The 26,519-nt window shown below is 43.5% G+C and overlaps 1 protein-coding gene across 1 annotated transcript in view; it reads right to left on the bottom strand.

Annotated features, from left to right (window-relative positions):
• LOC112114287 (E3 ubiquitin-protein ligase KCMF1) overlaps window positions 1–21,942 on the bottom strand; it is a 71,592-nt gene extending 49,650 nt beyond the window's left edge. Inside the window, exon 1 of the mRNA XM_024210934.2 lies at window positions 21,825–21,942. Coding sequence (XP_024066702.1) covers window positions 21,825–21,840 — 16 coding nt within the window. The 5' untranslated portion in view covers window positions 21,841–21,942. The remainder of the gene's footprint in view (window positions 1–21,824) is intronic.
• Between the last annotated feature and the right edge of the window lie 4,577 nt (window positions 21,943–26,519).

The following is a 26,519-nucleotide window of genomic DNA, read 5'->3' as shown; positions in this document are numbered from 1 at the left end:
TGCTAAAAGCTAAGATAGTACTTTTAATTGATTAAACAGCAGTCCTAAACCTTTTTTTTTTGGTAATATTTTACCACACTAGCAATCCTCTCAGTTCATAAGAGGTTAAGGTTTCTTGATATCTATTAATAATACTAACGTAAAACAGATTTTTTTAATGAGAAATCAGAACATACATACTAGAATCTATGGATAAAAAAAATTGTTCTCTCCTTCAGTATAAAGAACACGGTTATTTTCACATTAAGTTTTTGCTTATTGATGCATGAAAACATTTTACACAAGAAATTACTACACAAATATTTTAGCATAGATATTTTAGATGAAAAACTATGCTGAGGCTTAAAGTATTTTTAAAATGCCGCTTTCACATTTGTGACTGTAGGTTACTCTCCTCCAAATCAAGTGAGTCATAAGTAAAATTCCTTCCTCTTTTATGGAATTCTTTCTACTAGGAATTAACCTACACAAGCAACACTCATAACAGGAGAGCTAAACAGTATTTAATTGATGAGACTGAAGTGAGCATCTGATCTAATTTCAACAGAGGAAGAAAATGCAGGATAAAAGTATGGCTCAAATGCCACCTGACTACCTACCAAATTTGGGTTTTGAATTTTTTTTTTTTTTAAACAGAGACAAGCTGCTGAGGCTGCCACACATGTTGTAGAATGACCTGAAGTTCTCTCTGAGAATAAAGAAGAACTACTCTGGATACACAGAAATAGCCACTTGGCCTGTCTCTGAAGGAACAGATTCCCCCTTTGAGTTCTCTCCAAATGCAATGAACCACCAGAATGATCTATGAAAAAGCTTAGTCCTGCCCAGATAAATGTGACCTATTTCACATTCAACGTATGTAGCCAAGCCTCATCAAACAAATTATGAGATCTCAAAGTGTAAGATTGGAAGGGCAACAGTCTATGCGAGATGAAATTTGTAGACCAATTTGGGTAACAAGCTCTTAGATTAAACAGGAGTGTCTTATTTTTGTGAAATACTGCAAAGCAGGACAAAGGGAGTCTGAATTTCACCTACTTGTCTGGCCAAAATACGAGTAACCAGAAAAGTCACTTTCAAATCCCATGAAGCAGTGAGATGTCTAATCTGAGGGATACATACAAAATCCATTTAAGTAAATGCTTCTTCAGTAAATGAGTAAAGACAGATTTTTCAATCACACAAGAGTGGTAAACCACAATTAGCCCCAAGTACACTATAATACTAGGGATAGTTAACCGATTTTATTAGGGAAAGTAACAGTTTCAAAAGAGAAGGTAGATAGCATACTCAAGGTAATCCATCCCGACAAAACCAAATTAAAAGACATGCCTGTTTCAATGGACATGACTCCCAAAAAACCAAAACCAAAAAGAAGCTACCAGGACTCCAACAGCACCTTCTAGACTTACATGAGGCAAATTACGTTATCTAAAGTTAAAAACCTAGGTAGGATTCCAAGTAGCCAGATGCAGCAATTCTGTATCTGGGTGAAGTAACAAAGTTTGGGGTCACAGCTAAAAAGGAATAGGAGTACTTCTGGCACCTTAGAGACTAACAAATTTATTTGAGCATAAGCTTTATGCTCAAATAAATGTGTTAGTCTCTAAGGTGCCACAAGTACTCCTGTTCTTTTTGCGGATACAGATTAACACAGCTGCTACTCTGAAAGATCCCTCTCAGTGTGATGGTGTAAACATCATACTGAATGAGAATAAGGCAGGACTGTAAAACTCATACGAGCTACTTGTCATATCATATACAATATGAAATAAAGGGGAAAAAGCATACAGCTTCACAAGGAAATGGAATGGATTCAGTAGGGCAGTGATATCCAAACTTTTCCTCTCATGTCCTCCCTTACCAGTAAGGAATGTGTCCGTGCTCCCCCAGGCTGGGACTTGGGCAGAGCCGCAGCCAGGGGCCAAGAGTGGGGACTTGCAGCCAAGCTGCAGCCGGGAGTGAGGGCCAGAGTGGAGCTGGGGGGAGAGCAGGGCTGGGTGGCGCTCCTTCCCTGCCCTCCCCCCACGTGGACATTCCTCCACACCTGCCTAGGGGGCAGGCCCCACAGTTTGGGGACCACTGCAGTAGGGCTTCTTGCTCTCTGTCTCAACTGGTATTAAATAGTAGATACTCAGCAATGTTCGGGGATGCAAAGAGCCCATTTATTAAAAAAAAACCCACCAAAGAAAAGATCCTCTACTGATCCCTGTAAACCATTTATAATGGACATGACTCCTGTGGCTGAAGTACTTAGCTAGAAAGCTTTCCTTGCCTGTCAAGTGTAATGAAGGCAAGATCTGGTTATGGAAAAACTAACATACTGCTTTCTTGGCAGAGTCCAGGGTGAGCAAGCCCCTTAATTTTAATAGCACATTGCAGCAGTGATGATTGTGGGTACCCTCACTATTTTAACGTTTGATAACTGACAATGCTATAAGAGCTAGTCTTCTGGACAAAACTGAAGCACCGCTTAAACCTCTTCCTCTGTCTGTATCAACTAATGAGGGTAATTGAATCCTTGTCCTCCTAGTATCCCTTTACATACGAGTAGAACCATCTTTCTCTCTCAGCATTCCCTTCTTTAGAATGAACATGCTCATTTACACCAGCTTTACTTCATGAGTTATATGTGGTGCTGGACAAGTTTACTTGACATCTACTAACCTAAGAACTAAGACTGAGCACTTCAAAAGGCAAGTTGGGTGGCCAAATCCCTTTGAAATTCAATAGGAGTTGGCCACCAAACTCCCTCAGGCCCCTTTGACTATCCTAGCATAAGCCTACAAACCAGAATTTGAAAAAAAGAAAAAAAAATAGCTGTGCTGGGCTTGCCCCCTCAAAGCCACAACCTTGCAAAAAACACAAGTCTGTATTGCATTTAAATGTTACATTCTGGAGAATATTGTAGGCATGGCTGGTAGCACCTATTTACCCTGATACTTCCCTTTAAAAGACCCTGTTTTTATTTGCTTATAACATCACCAAATGTTAACCACTGGGCTGAAATTTCCCATGCTGGATGTCTGCCTCAGGCTGAAGGGTGTTTGTTTGTTTGTTTTTTAATTGTAGCCAAAACAATTCAGCCATGTCAGAGAACTAGGCTAGAGAAAAATAGGTTTACAGTGTTAAAAAAAATTCTGGTAACCTTTTCTTTGAAAAGCTCTAGCAAAATCAAGCACTCCAAAGTTAGAAAATGCCAGAATTAAGGTCGTCCGTGCAACCTTAATTCGGCCCCCTTATGCATATGTGATAGAATAGGACAATGTAATTAAAGACTATTTTTTTACACAGGACTCTCCCCGCAGCACAGGATGGACCCACTCTGAGGATGAATCAGGGCTGTGTAGGAAAGGAGAACATAAGGACAGACCATTGGTCTGACCCAGTATTGTCATCTAGCCCAGTATACGGTCTTCCAACAATGGCCAATGCTAGACCGTTTAGAGGGAACAAACAGAACAGGCGGCAATTATCGAGTGATCCATTTCCTGTCATACAGTCCCAGCAGCTGACAGAAAGAGGCTTAGGAACAACCAGAGCATGGGGTTGCATCCTTGACTGTTTTGGCAAATAGCCATTAATGAATCTATCCTCCAAGAACTTAATTCTTTTTTGAACCCAGTTATACTTTTGGTGTTCAAAACATCTCCTGGAAACGAGTTCCACAGAGCTGACACTGTGTTGTGTGAAGAAGTACTTCCTTTTGTTTGTTTCAAACCTGCTACCTATTAATTTAAATCAGGTGACTCCTAGTTCGTGTGATGTGAAGAGGTAAATAACATTTCCCCATTCACTTTCTCCATATCATTCATGGATTTTAGACTTCTATCATATCCCCCCTTAGTTGTCTCTTTTCCAAGCAGAAAAGTCCCCGTCTTTTTAATCTCTCCTCATATGGAAGCTCTTCTAGACCCCTAATCCTTGTTGTAGCCCTTCTCTGTATCTTTTCCAATTCTAATATATCTTTTTTGAGATGGGGCAACAAGAACTACATGCAGTATTCAATACCATGGATTTACACAGTGGCTTTACATTTACTGTCTTATTATCTATCCCTTTCCTAATGGTTCCTACCATCGTTAGCTTTTTTTGACTGCCACTGCACACTGAGAAGATATTTTCAGAGAACAGGAGAGTGTTGTTTGGAGAACGCATGCTTCATTTGTTGCAGAAGTTGGAATGAGGCCTGGGACTGCAGGAAGAGAAAGGAGGCTCTTGGATTTTATCAGTGCCAGTGTTGCTAGGTCACTTAAAACCAAACTTTTCATAACGGTCACTCATGTTCCTCATTTTCTGGGTGCCTGACTTGCAACCTTGGGGTCTGACTTGCAGAAGTGCTGAGTACTCTCAGCTGCAAATGGAGTCAATGGGAGCCGTGCTTTGAACATATAATGAAGTGCTGTATGATGTTAAATACTCTGAAAAATCAGCTCCTGGTTGTCTCAAATTGAGCATCCAAAATCAGTGGGTACTTTTGGCCATAATCTCTGTGCCCCAGTTCTCCATCTGTAAAATGAAGATATCATCCCCCTCACCTCACAGGGGTGTTGTGAAAATAAATGCATTATTGTTGTGAAGCAATCAAATACTATAGTGATGAGCACCACAGAAAAGCCCATGAGGAAATTCATAATTCTGTCTTCAGAGCAGGTTTTGAATAGTGCGCTGTGGCCTGGGGCCACACACTGAACAATGAGAAAATAAAAATATTGAATAGCTGCTCACTAAGTGAGCACTACCCATACTGTGCACTAAAAGAAACTTGGGTCCTTTGGAAAAAATTATCTGTGATCATGTAATTAAAGACAGTAGCATAATGCAGACACTGAAGGAAAACAAATTAAGCTTGTACAGGCAACCTTAATTCTGGAATTTCCTAACTTTGGAGTGCTTGGCTCTGCAACCTTAATGTTTTTAACAGAATTTTTGTGTGTAATTAAATGGAAGCCGTCTGACAGTGTACCTACTAGGGCTGGCCAAACAGCAGAAAAATATTAAAACACATTAGATTAATTACATATGTATTTTATCCAACAATGTGTTTGCCAAAAGCCATGACTGGCTCCAGAGTTGGTTAAATAATACAAAAACAGTATTTGTCAAATAAAACCTAATAATACATTCACTGTGTACTTTTTACCAATCCTACTTATGACGCCTCTCATTTTTGTATCTTTCCAGCTTAACTCTGATTTTCTTTCCTAATGCAGATCATGGGGTCTCTTTTCTTGAGTTGTTTTCAGTCTGTTTCCTCTTTTTTCTCTCTTTCCCCCCACAGCACAGCCTGAAGATACTCATCTAATTGACTCCTGCAGCAGGCCTCAACACTGCAAAAGCAATGGTAGCTGCTCTCCCTAGAACCACCTGACAGAGTAATGCAGCATAACAAGTGACCCTCTTTAAAGGCTCACTTGAATCTTACATATTCTTCTAACTCAAGACTTTCTACTGGGGCAGCAGAAGTGAGAAGAGTTGAACAGCCTGGCCCGACCATTCTTCTCTGGAGCAGCAAGCAACTCAGAATCCAGTAACAACAAAAACAATCATAAAAACATAGTAACTCTGCACTTCTACAGCAGTTTTCATCCAAGGATCTCAAAGCAGCCATGTTTCAGGGATTTAGCCAGTGTAACATGCAGACCCTGTGCATAATATAGCACCTGCCAGACTGGCCAGCAACGGGCATGACATCACAAGCACAAAGTCCACCTCTTAAACATGCTAAAGCACACTCTGGGCCTCTCCACAACCATTAATGAAAATCACCAAGATTTAATACTTTTTTTTTTAAATGTTCTTAGAAACACGACACTGTTTCACTAGCTCCCTAATTATGAATGGTTTGTCAGCTGAGGCAGATTGCATTTTATTGGTACTATGCAACAGGAACTCCAGCTGAATGATATACAGTGTCCACTTGTAATTTACAGGAAATTCAGTTCTTATTTTATGTGACAAAGCAGGTGACATTTAAAAGAAAAGAAGAAAAAGCAAAGGCTTGTTTCAGTTTAATTGAGCCCGATCCAAAGATCTAGATGCTAAACTGCTGATGTTGTGCTGCTCATTATCATAAGAACCTACCCATGTCACCATATTACTTAACTGTCACCTATAGAAGTATTTAATATTTTATCTGTTTACTCCCAAGTGAATTCATATGAATGTTCTACATTCACACACTACAGGAGTCTAATTCTGATTAGTATTTATCAACATTTAATTTATATTTTCCTATGGTGTGCCAGGAAGGGGATGCACAATCACTTGTGGGGGGAGGGATAGCTCAGTGGTTTGAGCATCGGCCTGCTAAACCCAGGGTTGAGAGTTCAATCCTTGAAGGGGCCATTTAGGGATCTGGGGCAAAAATCTGTCTGGGGATTGGCCCTGCTCTGAGCAGGGGGTTGGACTAGGTGACCTTCTGAGGTCCCTTCCAACCCTGATATTCTATGATTCTTTATTATCGATTTACAGCCAAATCTTCAGAAATGTTCGGCTCCTTAACTGTAGCTGTGGGTCTGTAGCTGAAAATCAGGCAGAGGATCCTCCAGTTGGGCTCTCAAAAAACAAGGCACACAAAATTAATGAACACTTCTGATAATTTTGGCCTTATTCAATTATCTCAGTCAGGAAGTTTCCAGCTTCTAAAATGCTTCCTAGACATCCTAGACAGTTAATAAGCCAAAAAGTACTGACAGCCTCTCTTTACTGAAATAAACCTCTGCATTTGATCAAGGATCGTTATATGGCCTATAATCCTACATAACTACATTTCCTGACAAATCAGATTGAGAATCCCAGATTCAACTCTATTGAAAAAAACAAAAGTAAAAATACTACATCCATTTTGAAGAGAAAAGCTATCAGACAAAATATCACACCCTCATTGGCAAATCCAGGAAGTTCAATGAGCAAGTTTGGAGGAGCTGAGGATTTTAGCAGCACGCCTGAAGGAGTCTTGTGCAATATCATTCAAACTACTAATCGGAATAAGATGACAGAACAGCTGCGGAAATTAGCGTGACACTCAAAACACATTTTCTAACAGGACTCCCCTTTTTCTACTCATGGGATCCTTTAATCTGAATTTTTTCTTTTATTTATTGAGAAAGATATTAACTGTAATTCACATTAGGGGAAAAGAGCCATTTACTCACAAAGCTCTCTGAAACATATATAGCTATGGTCCCCAAACTGTTCCTCCACACCCCCTCAGGGGGTGCGCCCCACAGTCGGAGGGGGTCACTATAGGGCCTGTACCAGCCCCCATAGGGGGCGGCAAGGGAGCACGATGCTTCCAGCCCTGCTCCACCCCCAGCCTTGCTCTTCCCCCAACCCATTCAGCCCCCAGCCCAGCTCAGCCCTCATTCCCTCTCCCCCACAGTCCAGCTCCGCCTCTAGCCCCAGCTCTTCCTCATCCTCAATTCCATTCCCAGCTCTGCCTTCAACCCAAGCTCTACTGCTGAGGAAGCCATGATTGTGCAGTAATTGGGGGGATGGGGGGGGCAGACAGACAGATTCCTTTTGGGGGAGGAGGGTAATGGCGACTGGAAAAGTTTGCGCACCACTGGTATATAGAAACAGATACTACGCTTGATCTTAGCTCATAGATATCTATACATCTTACAAGCAAGCTGTGACAGTCCTCACTCAGGGTGGTTGTTAGGGGAGCATCGCCTAGTGGTCGGGGCTTAGGCCCCTGACATGCAAGCGGTGTTGTAGGGGAGCCCGGGCTCCGCCACTCCACCGGGCTCTCACCCAGGGCCCTTTGAGAGCTGTCAGTGCTCTGACAGCCAGGACTGCCCACTCTCCCTGGGCCATTTCCTACCACCTCCCTGCAATTGTCTGAAAGTCACTGTCTGGGTTTAGGCAGTGTGAGGGATGTCTGCTCACCAAAAGGCACCTTCTGGCACCTGAGTGTAGTGACGTCGCTCTCTTTTCTCTCTCGGGGAGGAACTGCCTCCTCTGGCGGTATGGCCCAGCCTCCTGGGCCAGCTTAGGCCAAGGGCTTTCCCCCGCTCAGGTAGTTTGAACAAAAATAAAGGGGGATTAACCAAGTCCAGAGTTCGTATGAAAGGGAGAGGAGAATGCTTCCCTCTCAGGCTCTCTCTGCACCAGGTCCTCCCTTCACCTCAGGGAGGGATCACTGGCAGCTGTTTAGGGAGGGATTCTGCCTTTCCTCAGCTCTTTGCTCCTGGCACTGCAGGTTGCAGGTCTGCTCTCTTCCCTGAGCAGACACCAAATGACCTGCTCCCCTGCCTTTTAACTCCTCTTCCAGTTGGTGCATTTGCTACAGGTGTGGTGGGGTGGGGCTGCCTGGGCCCAGAGCAATTCCTTAACCCCTTAGTGTCCAGTGTGGGATTTGTACATCCCATCACACAAGCAAACAGTACAAAAGAGAAGAGCCAATGCTGATCTCCTAATAACATTAGCAAAGAAATATATATTGACAACATGGACTGAGAGCCCAAAATAAAATTTTGGGTTAGTTTAATTAAGTAACACTTGATAATGGGGCTAACCTTGGCGCAAAGCAAGCAAGACACTGGTTTGTTTAAAGAAAAAAAAAAAGGGCAACAATCATTAAGTACTTCCACCAACACTGCATGGGATCATTATACTCATATTAACAGGTACAGTTGCATTTCTAAGAAAAAAGTCAACATCCACACAGATGGTTTGACAAGAAATTTAGCTACGTTTATACAATAAGCAGTACTGATGTATGGGATCAGATTTTGTCAGACAAAATATCCTTTTTGACAGAACAACAATAATTGGTGGGCAATGTGACCACATTTGATCAGCTCATACCGCCAACCTGCATATGCCAGCAGGCATTCCAAATAGTTGGTATCTGCAGGAAATGGTACAGCCAAATTCTTCTCTTCCCAGGATCCTCCATGCATGTGCTAGGGTGGCCTGTCACCTTACTGTGCTGCCAGTATTTCTTCACAGAGCAATGCAACAGTAAACAGCCCAGCAGCTCATACCAGCATCCTAACTATGTCAATAGATTACCCAAACAGTTGTAATCCTGCCTTAAATGGTCAAGAAAAATGGGGTACAAATGTGGCATAGGTCATGGTGCAGCACTTTTAGCACTATCTACATACAGCACAACAAAAGGTTTCCAAACACCATTTCTCATACTTGGCTCTTCTAGCCTCCCATGATTTTAACTTCTACTTTGGCACAGAATATATATATTTGGCCCTGCTAGGGTGCTGCTTCTGCACATTCACGCTCACCTTCCCCACTTCCTCACAGTCCTGGCAATTCTCCTAAGGCTCCTGGGTTTGCTAGAAGAAACTGAGGCAGCTGTGAGGGTCCACACCTCCCTTATAGCCATAGTCTCTAAGTGTTAAGTGACATGAGGTTAACTCAGGTGGCATCCAACAGGTTTCAAAATCTTTTAGGAAAGATCTGGTGGTCCTGTGGCACCATCCCATATAGCTCCTTTGTTAAGGAGAGATTCAGCTTTCTCCAAAATCTCTATCTTGTGAGAAGGATCCATGAAGAGGGATGAAGAAGTGGGTTTTGAAGGAGATTTGGTGTGAAATTGAATGTAACCACTGCAAACAATATTCAACACCCATTGATCTTAAGTAATTGGATACCAGGCACCTTAATGCTGAGAAATGAAACTTGAAAAGGGAAGGGACACAGCAGTAGAAGAGGTGCAATATTAACAAGACTCATGGCCCAGGATTCTCAATAATCCCATCAGATCTGAGCTCTAGAAACTGATGAGCTCCTGAGCTAAAACTCCAGTGGCCCTGCTTGGATTATCCCTGCTTATTGGAGGGATACGGATGACAAGGCTGGTTTTGAGGTCTATAGTAGAAAGAGAACCTCTGATGTATTTGGTAACTACCTATAATACCTAAAAGCAGGACAGGCAAACTCTCTTGTGTTATAGCAGACTCTGTAAGTCCCCAGGAGCAAACAGTGGCACTGGTAACTTTCAGTTTCACTCAGTTTTCAAGAAAAGAGGCGTCCCTCAAAAGGCAAATCCTCTACTTCTGACAGAGTTTCAGATGACACTCTAGAATGCAGGAATGGTGTTTTATAACAATGCCTATCCTTATTGGCCTGGCCCATGAATCAGAAGTATCAGATGCTCTAAGGGCATCCTTTGCTACAAACAATCCTCTATATAACAAAGTCCTGAGCGGCCTTTTCCTGCTCCTCATGCAAGGCATCTAGGATGGGGGAAAACAGCATCCTACAGGGCATATTGATACTGTGCCATAACAATTTGGTAATTTGCTACCCGCATCTCAAGAGACCTGGAAGAGTATATTTTGCAGCCCAGAGCACTCATTTTTCTGCTTTCTCTATCCACTGGTGCAGACCAAGAAGCGTTTTCACTCAGATTGTTCTAAAGCTGCAGATACCAAAGAACTGAGAGCAGGATGCAGGAAAATATACTCAAAGCCCTGGTGAGTGACCTATACCAGGGACCAGTCAGCTTGCAATTCAACTACATACATCATGCAACTTAAATCCACAATGGAACTAACTGAAGATGTTTACAAATACAAACTTCTTAAAACAGAGGAAGAGATAGTTACAGTCAATAGCAGAAGTGATAGTTTGTGACTGAAATCACCCAGATATATAGTGCTTGAGATATCAAATCTGCATAGGTATTTTCATCTTGCACAGACAATGCCCACAATGGCAGTGGACAGGAACCAAGTTAGGATTGTTTGAGGTATCATAATTGCATTTCCATACTTTTCAAAAATTTTAAGATATAACAGAGAATTTCATGGCTCTCTAAAGCAGTGGTTCTCAACCAGGGGCACATGTACCCCTGGGGGTATGCAGAGGTCTTCCAGGGGGTACATCAACTCATCTAGATATTTGCCTAATTTTACAACAGGCTACATAAAAAGCACTAGCGAAGTCAATACAAACTAAAATTTCATACAGTGACTTGTTTATACTGCTCTATATACACTATACACTAAGGGTACGTCTACACTACCCGCCAGATCGGCGGGTAGCGATCGATCTAGCGGGGATCAATTTATAGTGTGTAGTGTAGACGCGATAAATCAATCCCCGATTGCTCTCCCATTGACTGCTGAACTCCAGCTCAGCAAGAGGCGGAAGCAAAGTCGACGGGAGAGCGGCGGCCGTCGATCCCGCACCGCAAGGACGCGAAGTAAGTGATTCTAAGTCTAAGATACGTCGACTTCAGCTACGCTATTCTCGTAGCTGAAGTTGCGTATCTTAGATCGGTTTCCCTCCCCCCCCCAAAGTGTAGACCTGGCCTATAAGTAGAATATTTATATTCCAATTGATTTATTTTAATAATTACATGGTAAAATGAGAAAGTAAGCTATTTCTCAGTAATAGTGTGACTGACATTTTTGTATTTTTATGTCTGATTTGTAAGCAAGTAGTTTTAAGTGAGGCAACACTTGGGGTACACAAGACAAATCAGACTCCTGCAAAAGATACAGTAGTCTGGAAAGGTTGATAGCTACTGCTCTCAAGTTTTCTTTTATAGTGTCCTTAAGTCATCAATACCCATTTACATCTTAAAGTTTATTTTTGGTCTTGAATTATACCCTCTAACAATTCCTTTAAAATTTCTTTCCATATTCCTCTGCATACTGAATCCCATACCTACCCTAATCAATCCATGGTTACATTTAGGGAGGGGAATGGCACTGGGGGTATAGGAAACAACAACAGAAATGCTCACTGACCCTGTCTATAAGCGTGTGCGAGATGGGGGAGAGAGGGTTTTACATCATGCCGATAACACACCTGTGCCCTGTTTACAGTAGATTCCACCACAGGTACCACTGGAAGAACTCTACTGGTGAATTATAGGCCTGATTTCTGCCAGCCTCCAATAAGGCAGAAGTCTGTCCCCCCTCTCATTAAAGTCTTGCATACACTAGAGATATTTATCACTTGAAAAACCAACTGTTACTCCAACATGCTGGTAAAACACCATATGCATCCACATACAAGTACTTCAAACAATGTAGACATGTGCCAAATAGGGTTTGGATTAGCCTGGCTTGTCTACACTGGGAAAGTTTATTAAAGAGTCTCAACAATTCTAACACCAGCTTTGTTGAGCTGGAGGTAAAACTGCTGGAAACCCTAATGTAGACTGGCTCAAGCAGTCAGGCCTGTTTTTAACCATAGCAGTAATTAGAACTGCTTTGCAGCAGATTTCACTAAAAAGGTGACAGAAACAGATCCAACCACTGATGCCTTGTCTACACTAGGGCTCCCAGCAGTTTTAATTCCAATTCAGATGAACAGGTGTTAAAACCAGTGGGAGGTTTTGGGGTTTTTTTTAAGTTTCCCAAAAATAGCCAGCAAATCTGAATTCTGTTTCCATCAGAGCCATTTCTTTGCCAGTGCAGACAGAAGTTACTGGCATAATAGCACAAACAGTTCAACAGTCCTCCCACTATTATCTCTCAATACATCTATGGACTTTGAAATCTCCAAGAACCCATTGCTTCTGGAAGCTGTACTGGTAAATATGGGATAGGCACCCACAGAAGGTTATAATTGAAACTCTTTAGAAGAGCACTAGTCTAGATGTGGGACAAAACTAAAATGGTTCAGGACACTAAACAGGCATACTGAACTTTTTGTGCCTAGACAGTTTCTATCTCACCCGTTCAATTTTCAAACGCAAAGTCTAAGATAGTTGGCCAACAGAGGCTTAGCCAAAAATGTTATTTGTGTTACTCTCATTAGGCTAACATTGGTGAGGTCCAGGAGCCTTGTCTATGCTAGGAAGTGTATCTATTGCTGAAAATGGTTTTCATCAAAATAATTCCTACAAACTAGAAGACATTTTTCAACACTAACACCATTTTCTCTAGGCCATACTAGTACTTAAACCATTTTATAAACAGGGGACAGGGGAACCTTAGGAACATTTTGTGTGACATTTCCTAATGTACACCAGGTTTAGTTGTGCTTCTAGCAGAGCTATTCAAAGGGGCCCAACTGAATTTCAATGGGACTTAGGAGCCTAAAACCCTTAGGCTCCTTTGAAAACCCCACCTTAGAAGAACTTGTGGGGATGAAAGAGAGGGAGTGGGAGCACAGCAAAGGAGAGGAAGGGAAAAAGGGATAGTAGCAAAGGCAATCTGGGGAAAACAAGAGGCAAGAGAAGAGATCAAAGAAAAATATGACAATTTATCGGATCAGAGACAGCACCTCTTGTCACTCAAGACAAGGAATGTTGCCTTCCCAAAAGACAATTCAGGCATCAGGAAATGGTGAAAGTGATGGGGGAGGACCAAATCTGACCTGAGGTAAGGAAAAAAAAATGGAATGACAACCCAGACCGAGTATTGTCATCTACTTTGTTACTGGTAGGATGCACTCACTCTGACAAATTACTGAAATTACATGTCCCCGCCCTCTTCTTTATTGGGGTGGGGTTTTTTGGATGGTGAGTGCATTCAGTTTTGATCACCGTAGTCGCATAACACTATTTTGACCAAAATCTGAAGCTCCAAGTTATTACTAAAAGTAGATTCCAAATCTAAAATACTTAATAGTAAAATAGGTTTGCATGAAGTAACAAGTGAAATTAGAAAAAGGAGATTGGAAGCACGGACTAGTGATTATAATGCACTGCACCGGGACTTGAGAGATCTGGGTTCAATTCCTAGCTCTGTCACCAACTCCCTTCTGTGATCTCAGGCAAGTGACTTAATTTCTCTGTGCCTCAATTCTCCATTTGTTAAAACAAAAATAAAACGGTGTGGGAATAATACTACTTCCTTTCTCCAATCCTTGGTCTGTCTTGTCTGGTTACACTGCAAGCTCTTTTGGACAGGGAATGTGTCTTACTATGCATATGTACAGTGATTACCGTAACGGGGGCCCAAATGTCTGTTACAACCTCTAGGCACCACCACAATGCAAATAATAAAAGATTTACCCTGCTGTCCACCAGCGCTCAAGAATAGGGGGAAAGTTTTATGGAGAAGAGGAAAAGGTCCAAAGTCTCCTGGAAGTTCTAAACAAAGCAGTTTTGAGGGAAACAATTCAGACACATAAAAACCATCCCAATAAGATGAATAAGGAAGTAAAAACCACCACATTGAGATGAACAAGGCATAAAAACTACTACATTGAGACGAATGAGAGTTTCTACGACATGCCTAGCCAAGATACAGTCTAGGCACAATTTAATTTTTAAAATATACAAACTAAAGAATTTAACTGGAAGATATATCAACATAAACCCCTCCATACACCCAACCTGAACTCTTCCCCAGAACAACTCTATCTACGTCCCTCAGAGAAAGCCTGAGAAACTAGATGAGCTTTGCAGAGGGCCCTGAAAGGCCCAAGAAATTTTGGCTCACTATTGAGCATAAACAAAATGAACACATTCTCTGGGCCTCAGCTTCTCATCTATCCAATGAGGACAATAATGTGTACTCACCCTTAAAAAGCAATTTTGAGATCTACAGATGTACTATATAAGTGATACAAAATATTACTGGACTCAAAGGCACTTCAGTGATAATGCCTTGCCATTTAAACTAGGAGGCTGTCAGCCTGAACATCACCACTAGCTGAAGTCAACTGAGGAAGTAGCTAGAAACCAAGTGATTTAAAGCTTTATACAGCAGGTCAAAACCAAAACCTTGATTTGCACCTAAAAATAAGTTTGAAGCCAGTAAGAGTATTGAGCAGGCCATCATGCTCTGCATCAACTGAAATTTCTAAGCAGTCTTCCATAGCACTGTCAAATGGAGGGCACTGTAGTAATCCCATCCACAGGTGCCAAAGGCACAGATAACTATAAGCAAGCTCCACATCTACACAAGAGCATAGAAATTGCTATGCTGCATCAGACCAGAGGTCCACCCAATCCAGCATCCTGTCCCAGAGTGACTAGCACCCAATGTTTCAGAGGAAGGCATAAGAACTCCACAGTAGGCAGAGGTGGGATAGTCTGCTGCCACATTAGGACTCATCTTGGTCTCTAATAGTTGGAGATTGGCTTAAGCCCTGAAGCATGAGGCTTAATATCCCTTCAAAAATAATTATAATAATTCTGGATACTTTTGTTATCCATATAAAATGCCCAATCCCTTTATGAATCTTGCTAAATTCTTGGCATCAGTGACCTCCAGGGGCACTGAGTTCCATAGTTTAAGTACATGTTGTGCGAATAAAGTATTTCCTTTTATCAGTTGTGAATTGGCCATTTTTTAATTTCATTGAATGTTTCCCTTGTTCTTATGTTATGAGAGAGGAAAAACAAAAGCTCCTGATCTACCTTCTCTATTCCATTCATTTTACATACTTTTTCATGCCCCCTCTTCTTTATCTCACTCCTAAGGTAAACAATCCCAATCTTTTCAACTGCTCTTCACATCATAACTTTTGGCCTTAATTTCTCTGTGCCTCAGACACTATCTGTAAAATGGGGATAATACCACCACCTCGTCTCATATGGGTGCTGTGAAAATAAATTCATTAATGTTCGTGAACAACTCAGATACTTTAGTAATGAGTGCCATAGAGAAAGCCAATGAGGAAACGAATCTGCATTCAGGGCAGGGTTTGGATGGTGTGCACTAAATAAAGTATGGTTTCACACACTGAACGAGGATAAAATACTAGCTAGCTGCTCATTCAGTGAGTACCATCTATCCAGTGCATTCAATGAGGCAGGGGTCCTGGGGAAAAAGTAGGATGTCATCATGTAATTAAAGACTATCTTAATTAATTTACACAAAGAAGATGACAAGCTTGCACAGTCAACTTGAAAACTGGCAGTTCCTAACTTCCGAGTGCTGACTTTGCTACCGTAATGATTTGTGTGTGTTTGTGTGTAATATTTTCCATATTATTCTCCATCCCATTCATTGTGCATCGTTTGCTTTTTTGACCACAGCCACACAGCAAACATCTTCCCTGAGCTATCTACAATGAAGCCCAGGTCCCTTTCCGGAGTTGATACAACTAATTTAGAACCTTGGAAGGTGCGTTAGTAGCTTAACTTTCCCCCTTCATTGTGCATTACTTTTCATGTATTGGTACTGAATTCATTTGGCATAACGCTATGCATTCAATCAGCTTCTTTAGGTCTCACTCAAGTTCTTCTGGGACAGCTCCATTCTTAACTCATCTAAATAATGTTGTCTCCCCTGAAAATTTTGCTTCCTCACTACTCATTCTCCTTCCCTGATCATTCGTAAGTACATTAAACGACACTGGACCTAGTAGGGAACATTGAGCACTCTGCTGTTAACCTTTTGCTAGCATGAAAATTGACCATTTAATCCAGGGGTTCTTAAACTGGGGGTTGGGACCCCTCAGGGGTCATGAGGTTATTATATGGGGGGGTCACAAGCTGTCAGCCTCCACCCCAAACCCTGCTTTGCTTTCAGCATTTATAATGGTGTTAAATATATTAAAAAGTGGCTTTAATGTATAAGGGTGGGGGGTCGCACTCAGAGGTTTGCTATGTGAAAGGGGTCACCAGTACAAAAGTCTTCTCGCCAGCTTCTGATCCATGACAATACTTTGTTTCTCACCCCAGATCTGAAAGAAAGTCTTCTCAGAGCTCTCTGTTATTTTAAGTCCCTTTCTGCAGATTCAGAAAGACCACACTGCACTGGTTCACATTGAGAAGTTTTCTGTGCCACCAAAAGGGCCAGAAATGTAGATTTTTTAAAAAAAAGCTTAAATTCTGTAAGGGTAAGGGTAAGGCCCACCTGCCAATGAAAATATTATTGGCAAGTGCATTTGTCAAACATATATTTCCAAAGCTGATTCAGTTTTCCACTGAACGCAAACATTTTTATTATACAGCAACTTATTCTGTTTCCCATATTTTTAATTATTTTGTAATTATTTAGGTTTAGCACTACATTATCTCTGCCCCAACCATAATTCTCATTACCTGAACTACAATGCTGACCCATTTTTAGATACTGCACTTAACTTTGATTATAGGCCTAAACCTGTTCTCACTGAGTAACATTAACCCACCAATATCAAGTATTTTGAGATATATAAATCAAAACACTAATTAAGAGCTAAGTATTACCATTAAATTTGGAAAAGTCACTGTACTAATACAGTGGCTTTATAACTACTATCCTCATCTCTTAAAATTTCCCTACAAAAAGGTTTTAAGAAATTTGCAGGCTATATGGCTAATTTGGGGAAGATGTACTTCTGGAATAACAATCTTATATTTGAGGAAGAGGTAGGTAAGTGAAGAATTGAAAATGTGCACCACAAAGTACTGATTTTACAATTGGTTTCATGCATACATGTCTTTGTTAGCAAACTGATGCTTCAACACACTAGCTTTGCCTTATTTATATAAATTGCTATAGATTCCTTATCTGGGTCTCAGAGATTTGCATACAAAGGTACATTAATTCTGTGTTTAATGACATTTGTATAATTGATGGCACATGTCATTCTCTGCTCTGTCTTGAGATTTCTTGCCTCCAATGTGCTAGTTGTCTAGTGAGGAACTGTAAAGTCTTTTTGTGGATTGTGTATGGCATAGCCATTGTACAAATAAAGGGAAACCATTCCAGTTCTTGTTATCTCCAACAGAAGAGATCAAATCTATTTATGCTTTTATACCACACTGACCAAACTGAGCACCTAATTGTCTCAACGTTTCTGGTTGTCCCAAACCAGTTAAGATTGTTCTGGTCATGATTCACCTATGTCTTATGACATTTTCAAATACACCTCTACGCTGTAGATATAACAGATATAACACTGTCCTCGGGAGCCAAAAAAAATCTTACTGCGTTATAGGTGAAACCGCGTTATATCGAACTTGCTTTGATCCGCCAGAGTGCGCAGCCCCGCCCCCCCAGAGCGCTGCTTTACCTCCCTTATATCCGAATTCGTGTTATATCGGGTCACGTTATATTGGGGTAGAGGTGTACATGTTTAATCTTAACATTTCTTCAATTTCTAATAGTGTGGTTTTAAAAAAAAAAAATAGCTACACAGTGTGTTTTTTTTAAATGTATTTGTTTACCTTTAAATTACTGGTATGTCCTTAACCTTAACAAAGTTGGTATGTCTGGGATTTATGTATTTACATTGTTTATGAATGTACTGCGAACCATTCTGACATTCTATGTTCTACTGCATCTAGTTCCCTAACATGCCCTTCCCCATTTCAGAATTAGTGTTCTAGATTTCACCAAGATCTCTCAAATAAATCTCATTTGAAATTTCTAGTACAAAATGATTCTGAAAAGAAAACAGCAAAGATATAATTTTCTAAACATGATTAAAGCCTTGGTTGTTGTTTTATCCTGAGTCTTATAACTCAAAAACAGCTTCTTTCACTCAACGCAAATTTGGACCAAAAATGTTTGCTGACCACAGACCACACATGCAAGATCTGAAATGGGAATGACATTTTTTGAGGATTTTGGAGGGGGTGGTACTGTCACATCAGTCTTACAAGGCAAGTCTCAAGTCTCAATCTGTAATATAGTAAAAAGAAATCCACTATTTTCAATCCTACAACTAATTTCTAATTTGGACTATCAATATATATAATATATATATTATATAATACATATAATAAAACAATTTGAATACATTGTGTGAAGTCCTGGATAAAGGGACAACCAATAGAAAGACTAAAAGACTAACCAGGTTCCTATAAAATGTATCATACCAAGTTGCAGCAGCAGCAGCATTTTCTATCTCAGCGGTTCTCAACCAGGGGTCCAGGGTCCTCTAGGGGGCCGCAAGCAGGTTTCAGGGGGGCCGCAAAGCAGGGCCAGTGTTAGACTTGCTGGGCCTCAGGGCAAGAAAGCTGAAGCCTTGCAGTGTAGGGCTGAAGCCCAGAGCTCCCAGCCCGGCCACCTGGGGCTGAAGCCGAAGCCTGAGCAACTTAGCTTTGTGGGGACCCCTGTGGCATAGGGACACCTGTGGCATGGGGCCCTGGGCAATTGCCGGGCTTGCTACCCCCTAATGCTGGCCCTGGCTTTTGTATGCAGAAAAACAGTTGTGAAGCTGGTGGGCCGTGAAGTTTTTATAGCATGTTGGGGGGACCTCAGAAAGAAAAAGGTTGAGAACCCCTGTTTTACCTTGTTGGTTTTACTTTGCAAAGAATACATCCACAATGTGAAGTTACCAAACCTCACATCACTCTGCAACCTAATAGGAAAAGGTGAGTTTCCATTTTCAAAACTAACCCAGTATAACTTGAAAGAAGGAACATTATGATTTTCTTAAAACCGTACAAACCAAATATTAACCTTGTTTAGTTAAAATAATTCTCCATACTCATCACCAAAATCCCACGTTGAAAATAACATGTTCTTCCATACATGTTCTTTCCAGCTTAGGAAATTCACAATATACGCCACAAGAGACATGCTTATCAAAATTCTGTTTCTAAAATCCTGACCCCCAGTAAAATACTAACTCCAAGAGTGAAATACCTTTTTATCAAATATTACAATTTACAATATTTCTCACTTTAAGACCTAGTGTGTAACAAATAAAATTCAAAAGCAGTTGGCATACCACCTTTGCAATTTTAATCAGTGCAATTATGAGTTCTTATCCTGATACTATACTTTAAACCTGCATACGACCATGTGGTGCATGCACCACAGTTTGAGAACCAATTTACAGAAGATATCCTCCAACAAATACAATACACAAAGCAACTCTGAGATTAACCCTCATTTTGCTGTTTGCTTAATTACTTCTATACAAACCCACCCAAATCCAGAGAAAGATAAGAGGAATTTATTCTATCACACGAGGAGACTGAGCTAGGGTCTGGTGTGACAGACTAAAAGTTCAGCAACAATCATAGAATCACAGAAGTGTAGGATTGGAAGGGACCTCGAGAGGTCATCTAGTCCTGCCTGCACCCAATGCAGGACCACATAATAACTAGACCATTCCTGACAGGTGTTTGACTTGTTCTTAAAAACCTCAAAAGACAGAGATTCCACAACCTCCCTAGGCAATTTGTTCCAGTGCTTAACAATCCATCCTCTTAAAATAAAATAAAAAAACTCAGTACTAATGGACTCCTGTAAGACTACTCAGCTAAATTAGCAAACCTTAAGGCACAGTGAGGAGTGTGGACACCAATCTCCATCCCACATAATCTAGTCCTGCATCAAAATTACCTACCCTCTGGCTGGAAGCCTATAACCTTACTTCCCAAATTCTGAACTTTCCTACCATGTTGCCTGTGTCTGTCAAGACTAGATGTAGACACCTCTATTCCAGTATATCTTCAGAGATCCGTCTAATTTAAAAAGATTACTTCTATATCACTGGGAAAACAAAGATCATCCTTCTTTAAGCAAAGGGAGATAGGAGATAACTTTTTGCCATGTTAGGTGCTGAGGTTATCCCCTCAAGAAACAATAACCTGGATGAAATCTCTTATTACAAGGAGATCTTACATTCTAACCCAACTATCTCACTTGCCAAAGTGAGAAAAAACCTCTCCATAGAGACATCCACGCTATTACATTTTTCTTTTCTTCCCAGATACATTCCCTGCTTTGCCTTCTGTGTTCTTGTCTCCTTCCTTCTCATTGCTGCTTTTGATTAATCCTTAACTATCCTCTTACTTCACTTATAGCAATAAAAAATACAGCGCAACAAGAGTACGTATCTAAAGCATTTTCTCTACTTACGCACATAACTTTTCTTAACCTTTCAAAATGTTAGCAGTGATTTGTTAACACATTTGCATTCATCTCCTTTTCTACATTAAAGATTAAAATATTAAAAGTTCACAACCTTCCAAAGTTGCCAAAACGTCCGCTCGTCCCAAAGCAAGACCACAACTACTAACAATCCCCCCAAACACTAGTCCCAATGCAGAACAATACATGAAGACCTCTCCCTGCACCAAACATATGCATGAACCTGTTCTTCATCTTCCACCCCTCACATTCACAAGAAAACACTCTCCGAACATCTCCAAAACACACCTACAGCCTCCTCACAGAAGCTGCCACACAGTCCCTGCCCTGACACATTGCTCCCCTCCTGAGCCACATGCGGCACATCCCCTCTCCTCCTCCTGGACCCTTCCCACTGTGACATAGGCATGAACAGTTCTGTCTCCCCCCACACGCCATGTGTGACTCCTTCCCCTGCCTTTACATACAACCCCCCACACCATATACACAGTCCCACAATTCCTCTGACATCCAAACACACCTTGCGCACACACTCACCACCCCCACAGGGACCTACCGACCCCAACACGCACCCCCACATCTCCACCCCCCAAGCCCCATCTGCGCCCTCCCACTCCCCCACCCCCATGTTCCCCATCCAGCCACCCCCACCCATAATAATGCCCCCGCACCTACGTCCCCTCTCCCTGCCCAGCGTGTGCCCCCCACCGCCAGGCGGCTGCCAGCCCCCGCCCCGTCCCAGCACAGCGAGGCGGGATCAAACCCCAGCCAAGGAGTTTTCGCCCCATCAGGCCCTAGGCCGCTCCGCTTAGGAGCGGGGGGAACCAGCCCCAGCCCCGTTCCTGGCGGCCCGGCCGGACCGCGCTAGGCCGCGGCAGGCCCCTCCGCCTGCCCTGGGCTGGGCCAGGAGCCGCCGGCGGCCGCGGGGCCGGGGCCTGCACGTAACGGACACGGCCCCCTCCCCCATGACACTGCAAAGCTGCCCGGCCGCCGCCCTGGCCCCGGCCACCCCGGGGCCTCCTCCGCCGCCGGCCCCGGCCCCCCCGCTCTCGGCGGCGCCGCCATGACGATCCCGCTGGCCGGCGGGTGCCCTCCGCCGGCAGGCCCCGGCCCGGCCCTCACCTTCATGTCGGGACATCCTAGTTCAGAGGCGGCGGCCCAGGCCCGTCCCGGGCTCCCCTGGCTGCTCGGCGCCGCTCGGCCTGGGCCCCGCGCGCTAAGCCCGGCGCGGGCAGGAGGCGGCGGGCGCGGGGGGTCGGTTGCGGCGGCCCCGGCCTCTCCAGGGGGCGGATCCAGCAGCTTCCCGGGCGCCGTGACACGGTGACTCTCGTCGGGCCCCGCCGGCTCCTAGCGCCGCCCCCCGCCTCCTTCCCCTGGCCCCCGCTTCCGCTGCGGCCGCTGAAGTCCCCGGGCTGGGTCTGGGCGCCTCCCGCTCCCGGCCACAGCTCCGCCGCCGCCGCCGCCTCCTCCGCCCAGCCCCCTCCCTCCCCCCGCCCGGCGGCCGCCGCTGCTGCTGCATGCAGGGAGGAAGAGGAAATACACGGCAGCGAGGGGGGCCGGGAGCGCGGCACCGCCCCGCCGGGGAGGGGGCACAGCCCGGGGCCAGCTTCCGTCCCTGCCCCAGGGCGGCGGCCGGGGTGGAGCAGCCTCGTCCGAGCCCCCCCGGCTCCTGCAGCTCCCCAGCCGGGGCACATTCCCCTTGCATAGAGGGAGCTGGGCCCAGCCGGGCCGCCCTGCCCGCTCCTGCCGCAAGCCCGGGGGCACGGGCTGGAGAAGGTCCCAGCCCGAAGCCACCCGGGGCGCCCGCTGCAGAGCCGCCCCTGCCAGGCGGTCCGGGCTTGCGGGGGCTGGGAAGAGAGAACCATAAAGCCCAGCGTGAGACAGGGCGACAGCCAGGCGTTGGGGGGGGGGAGAGCGAGAGGGGTCGGGACAGGGTCGGGGGTCTTGTACTTTCCATTATTGTTCGGCCCCGCCATGGGATAGCACCAGCCCGCGGGAAGTCTGAGCCGCCCTAGTGCACCCCCGGAAGTGCAGGTGGAGCCCCCCGACCCACATGGCTCCCTTCCTGAAACTTGGCTCTTTCTTCCAGCCCCGCTCCTGGGCTGATGCAGTGTAAAGTTAACCTTTAAAAAGCCAGAAGGGGGGAAAGTTGAGGCTCCTGTTACCTGGGCTATGCTGCCCCTAGGACAAGCCCGGTATCTTTGTTTTTCTCAACTATGGGGCTCACAGCATTTCTGTTCGTTAGCTGGACATCGTCCAGTACATAGGCTGTGGCCGCAGCAACCTTAACGGTGGCCTGTTGTGATAGTTTTTGTAAAATAATGCCCCTGAGCAGCTTTCCTGTTACCTTAACAGCGCTTTTGCCTTTCATTTTACATTTTTCAGAGAAAAGGAACACGCCTGGGATTAACAGTAGCATCAACAATTCAAACTGGGCATGGACACTTTTAGTAAAGTGACCTTTTGTTAAGGGGAGGGTGGGTGGGTTCAGATTTGGACTTGGAGACAACTCAGCTTTGCAGAAAACTACCAGGGCAGCAACACATCCCTTTACCCTGAGGTGGTTTCCAATCTCGGGAACGGAAACGTTTTTTTTTGTTTTGTTTTTTTTTAATAAAAAAAAAGTTAGAATTTGCAGAATGCTGGAGAAGTTAAAAATGAACCCCCAAATTGTGAGACCCACAGTTTTTTCACATCTGACGTCCTTCTTTCCCTGCTAGTAAGGCATTATTTTTGGATAATTGTACATCTCATTGATACACACAAAACAATCCACCTCAGTAAAGCAACAGCCTGAGAGTAGCTGTGTCCTTGTGCCTACTCTGCCAGTCTTCTTTCTTGACTCTTGAGCAGTGAAATAGGCAGTGATGTCACAAAGAGGGTGGGGAATCATTAATCTTAGCTTTAAAAAATAGCCAATACTACTGAGCATGCTCAACGTTGATTATTCATTCCAACCAATTTTTAATTACACTTGGTCAAGGACACAGGGCCAGCCATGGGGGGGGGGGGGGGCGAAAGGGGTGCCAGAACTGTGAAACATTTTGCCCACAACATCTTTCTGTCAGCCATCTCCAAAAACAAAACCGTTTTTTAACTGTTTCTTGTCCTCCATGGTCATGTATCACTATGCATTAATCTGAATATCTCAAATGTTTCTAAATTGAATACATATTGCCAACCCCAAACATTAAAAAGTCACGACTTAGCCCCCCAAAAATAATTGGCTTGCAAATAATTAAACTATAATAATCACTTTGTCTTTAGAAGGAGGCACTTACCCTTAATTTGCACGATCATTTCATGTTCAAACTTTGACATACAATTCAACTTTTAAAAATACAACCAGAAATGCAAGCCTTCCCATTTTAGCACTGTCCTCTCTCTCTCTCTGTTCTGGCCCTTCCCTGATTATCTCCCACCCTCTACATTCTCCCCCACTACACCTATAGCCATCTGCCCCAAAATGTTCCCTCAAAGTCTCCTTCTTTGCTCCTGTCCCCCTGTACTTTTGGTCAGTCTCCCTCCTGTACCCTACATTCCCTGGCACCCCAGTCAACCTCCTCACATTCTCCTGTTCCTTCTGTTTACTTCCTGCCCTGAATACCCCTACAACTCCCCTCAGTTTTTCCCCTACACCCCACATCATCCAGCAATGCCCATCAATCTGCCCTATCCCCCCGCCCCCCGCCCCTCTTCCTCCTATTCATTCTCCTGGGCTCCCTTCTGTATTCTCAGTCACCCTACTGGCCATCCTCCCTAAAGGTAGCTTAGCTTCAGTCTCACTGAAAACAAGGGGGGTGGGGGGAGGAAGAGAGGGACAGAATGGTGGCCATCTTTATTAGGGGCAGCCTCACTGTCACATGCAGAAGCTGAAGGGAAATGGTGGCCATTTTGACTGAGGGCAGCCTCAGGCTTCAGTGCTCTTTGAAATGATGGGAGACGATGGCCACTGTCAAAGGCAAAAATTTGCCAGAACCCTGCAGTAAATTGTGAGAACTTAACACACACACACACACTAATGAGAGTTCATGGCTCAGGGCTAAGAGGACGTCCCTTCAAAACCAGGATTCCAGGACCCATTTCTGTCAATTTTACATCAAATGGTGTTTTGTCCTACATTTTGTAAACCATCGGCCACCTGAAGGAGCTGCTTTCTATGTATCTCTTACATAGTCTTGTGGCCGAGACATTGCATTGAGTCTCAGGAGATTTGGGTTCAGTTCTTGACTCTGCCACAGGTTCACTACGTGACCTTAGGCAAATCATTTAATCTCTCTATGCCTCAATTCCTCATCTGTAAAATGGGGGTTAATAATCCTTCCTGCCTCTTTGAGTACTAGTCATGTGGATCCCACTCATGATGTGTATATATATATATATACATACATACATACACACACACATATATATATATACACACACATACATATATACATACATACACACCCACCTCGTGTGTGGGTCCAGAGAACCTTTTGGCCAGCAGTGTCCAGTGGAGCTGTCCTCACACCCCACCCAGGGGCATAAGGAAAGTGAAGCCCCATCCACCATTCAGTTCCCTCTCACCACCTGCATCAGAACTCAGGGCTTGTCTATGCTTAAAATGCTGCAACCACACCTAGCGCTTTCTACGCAAGGACTTAGGTCAATTTAACTACTCTGCTCAAGGGTGTGGATTTTTCACACCCCTAACAGATGTATTTAAACCAAATTAATTTTCTAGTGTAAACTAGGTCTCAGTGATGTCCACCCCACTCCCTGGTGAAGATTCTGAAATTTAAACTCTCTAATCCCAGTAGTTCGGTTTAGTGTTGTTAGATACCGTTAAAACATTTTCCTGCCCTCATGGCAGTATCTTGGCTATTTTAGGCAGAGTGCTAAATATTATTTTAAACAATTTCATTTCTATTACAATATTTTTATTTAAATTGATTATTTGCATGTTGCTAGTTCATTAGTTTCTTAAATTGCTAAAGGAAAGAAGTACAAAACAGCCCCGTTAGTTTTCTAATTGTATAAATCTATTAAGAAGAACAAATAAAGAGGCGCCTGCACAAGGCTCTAGAGGCCCCTGTCATAAATTATGAAAACAAAATTAAGTTGCTCACAGAACTCCACATTTCTTTCTGACCCGCACCTCTGATACCACACAAAGCGGCCCCAGCAGCAAATCACATAGAAAAGTATCTTGCTCTGACCGTCAATAGACTTGAACTATTTTGAACCAGGAGGGGAAGACTGTTCCAGAGCTGAGGGCCCCACACAGAATGCTCTACTACAACCTCCTCTCCTAAATCAAAGGGGAGCCAGCTCTAACTGTCAGTAGAACGTCAGCTTTTACACATCTGCATCTGAAGAAGTGAGGTTCTTACCCACGAAAGCTTATGCTCCCAATACTTCTGTTAGTCTCAAAGGTGCCACAGGACCCTCTGTAGCTTTTACACAGAGACTTTCTGTACTAAGAGGTTTCACATTTAGAGCATAAGATCCCCAAAGACAGGTTCAGGGGTTCATTAACAGCCTTGCTATGAGAACGGCACAAAACCAAAACTAATCAGCAATTAGCCTGTGCTATATTTGCAACCAACACCACCGTTGGCTATATTGAACATCCACAAGTCAAGAAAGCCGAAATGCTTCGACCGGGCTACACTATTCAATTTGGGTTTGCAGTGCTCCTAAGTCACCAAGGCCTGATCTATACTACAAAGTTAGGTAGAGTCTTGTGTCAACCTGTGTGTGTATCTGCATTCAAATTTGTCTCCAGCCGCTGTAAGTGCCTGGTTCCACCTCCCCGAACGGTGTAGATTTACA

This window comes from Terrapene carolina, unplaced genomic scaffold, assembly GCF_002925995.2.
Source record: "Terrapene carolina triunguis isolate 2854851 unplaced genomic scaffold, T_m_triunguis-2.0 Scaffold33356, whole genome shotgun sequence".
Taxonomy (NCBI): Eukaryota; Metazoa; Chordata; order Testudines; family Emydidae; genus Terrapene; species Terrapene triunguis.
Note: the sequence above shows the minus strand (reverse complement) of the source record. Positions and strands in the feature narration are given on the sequence as shown.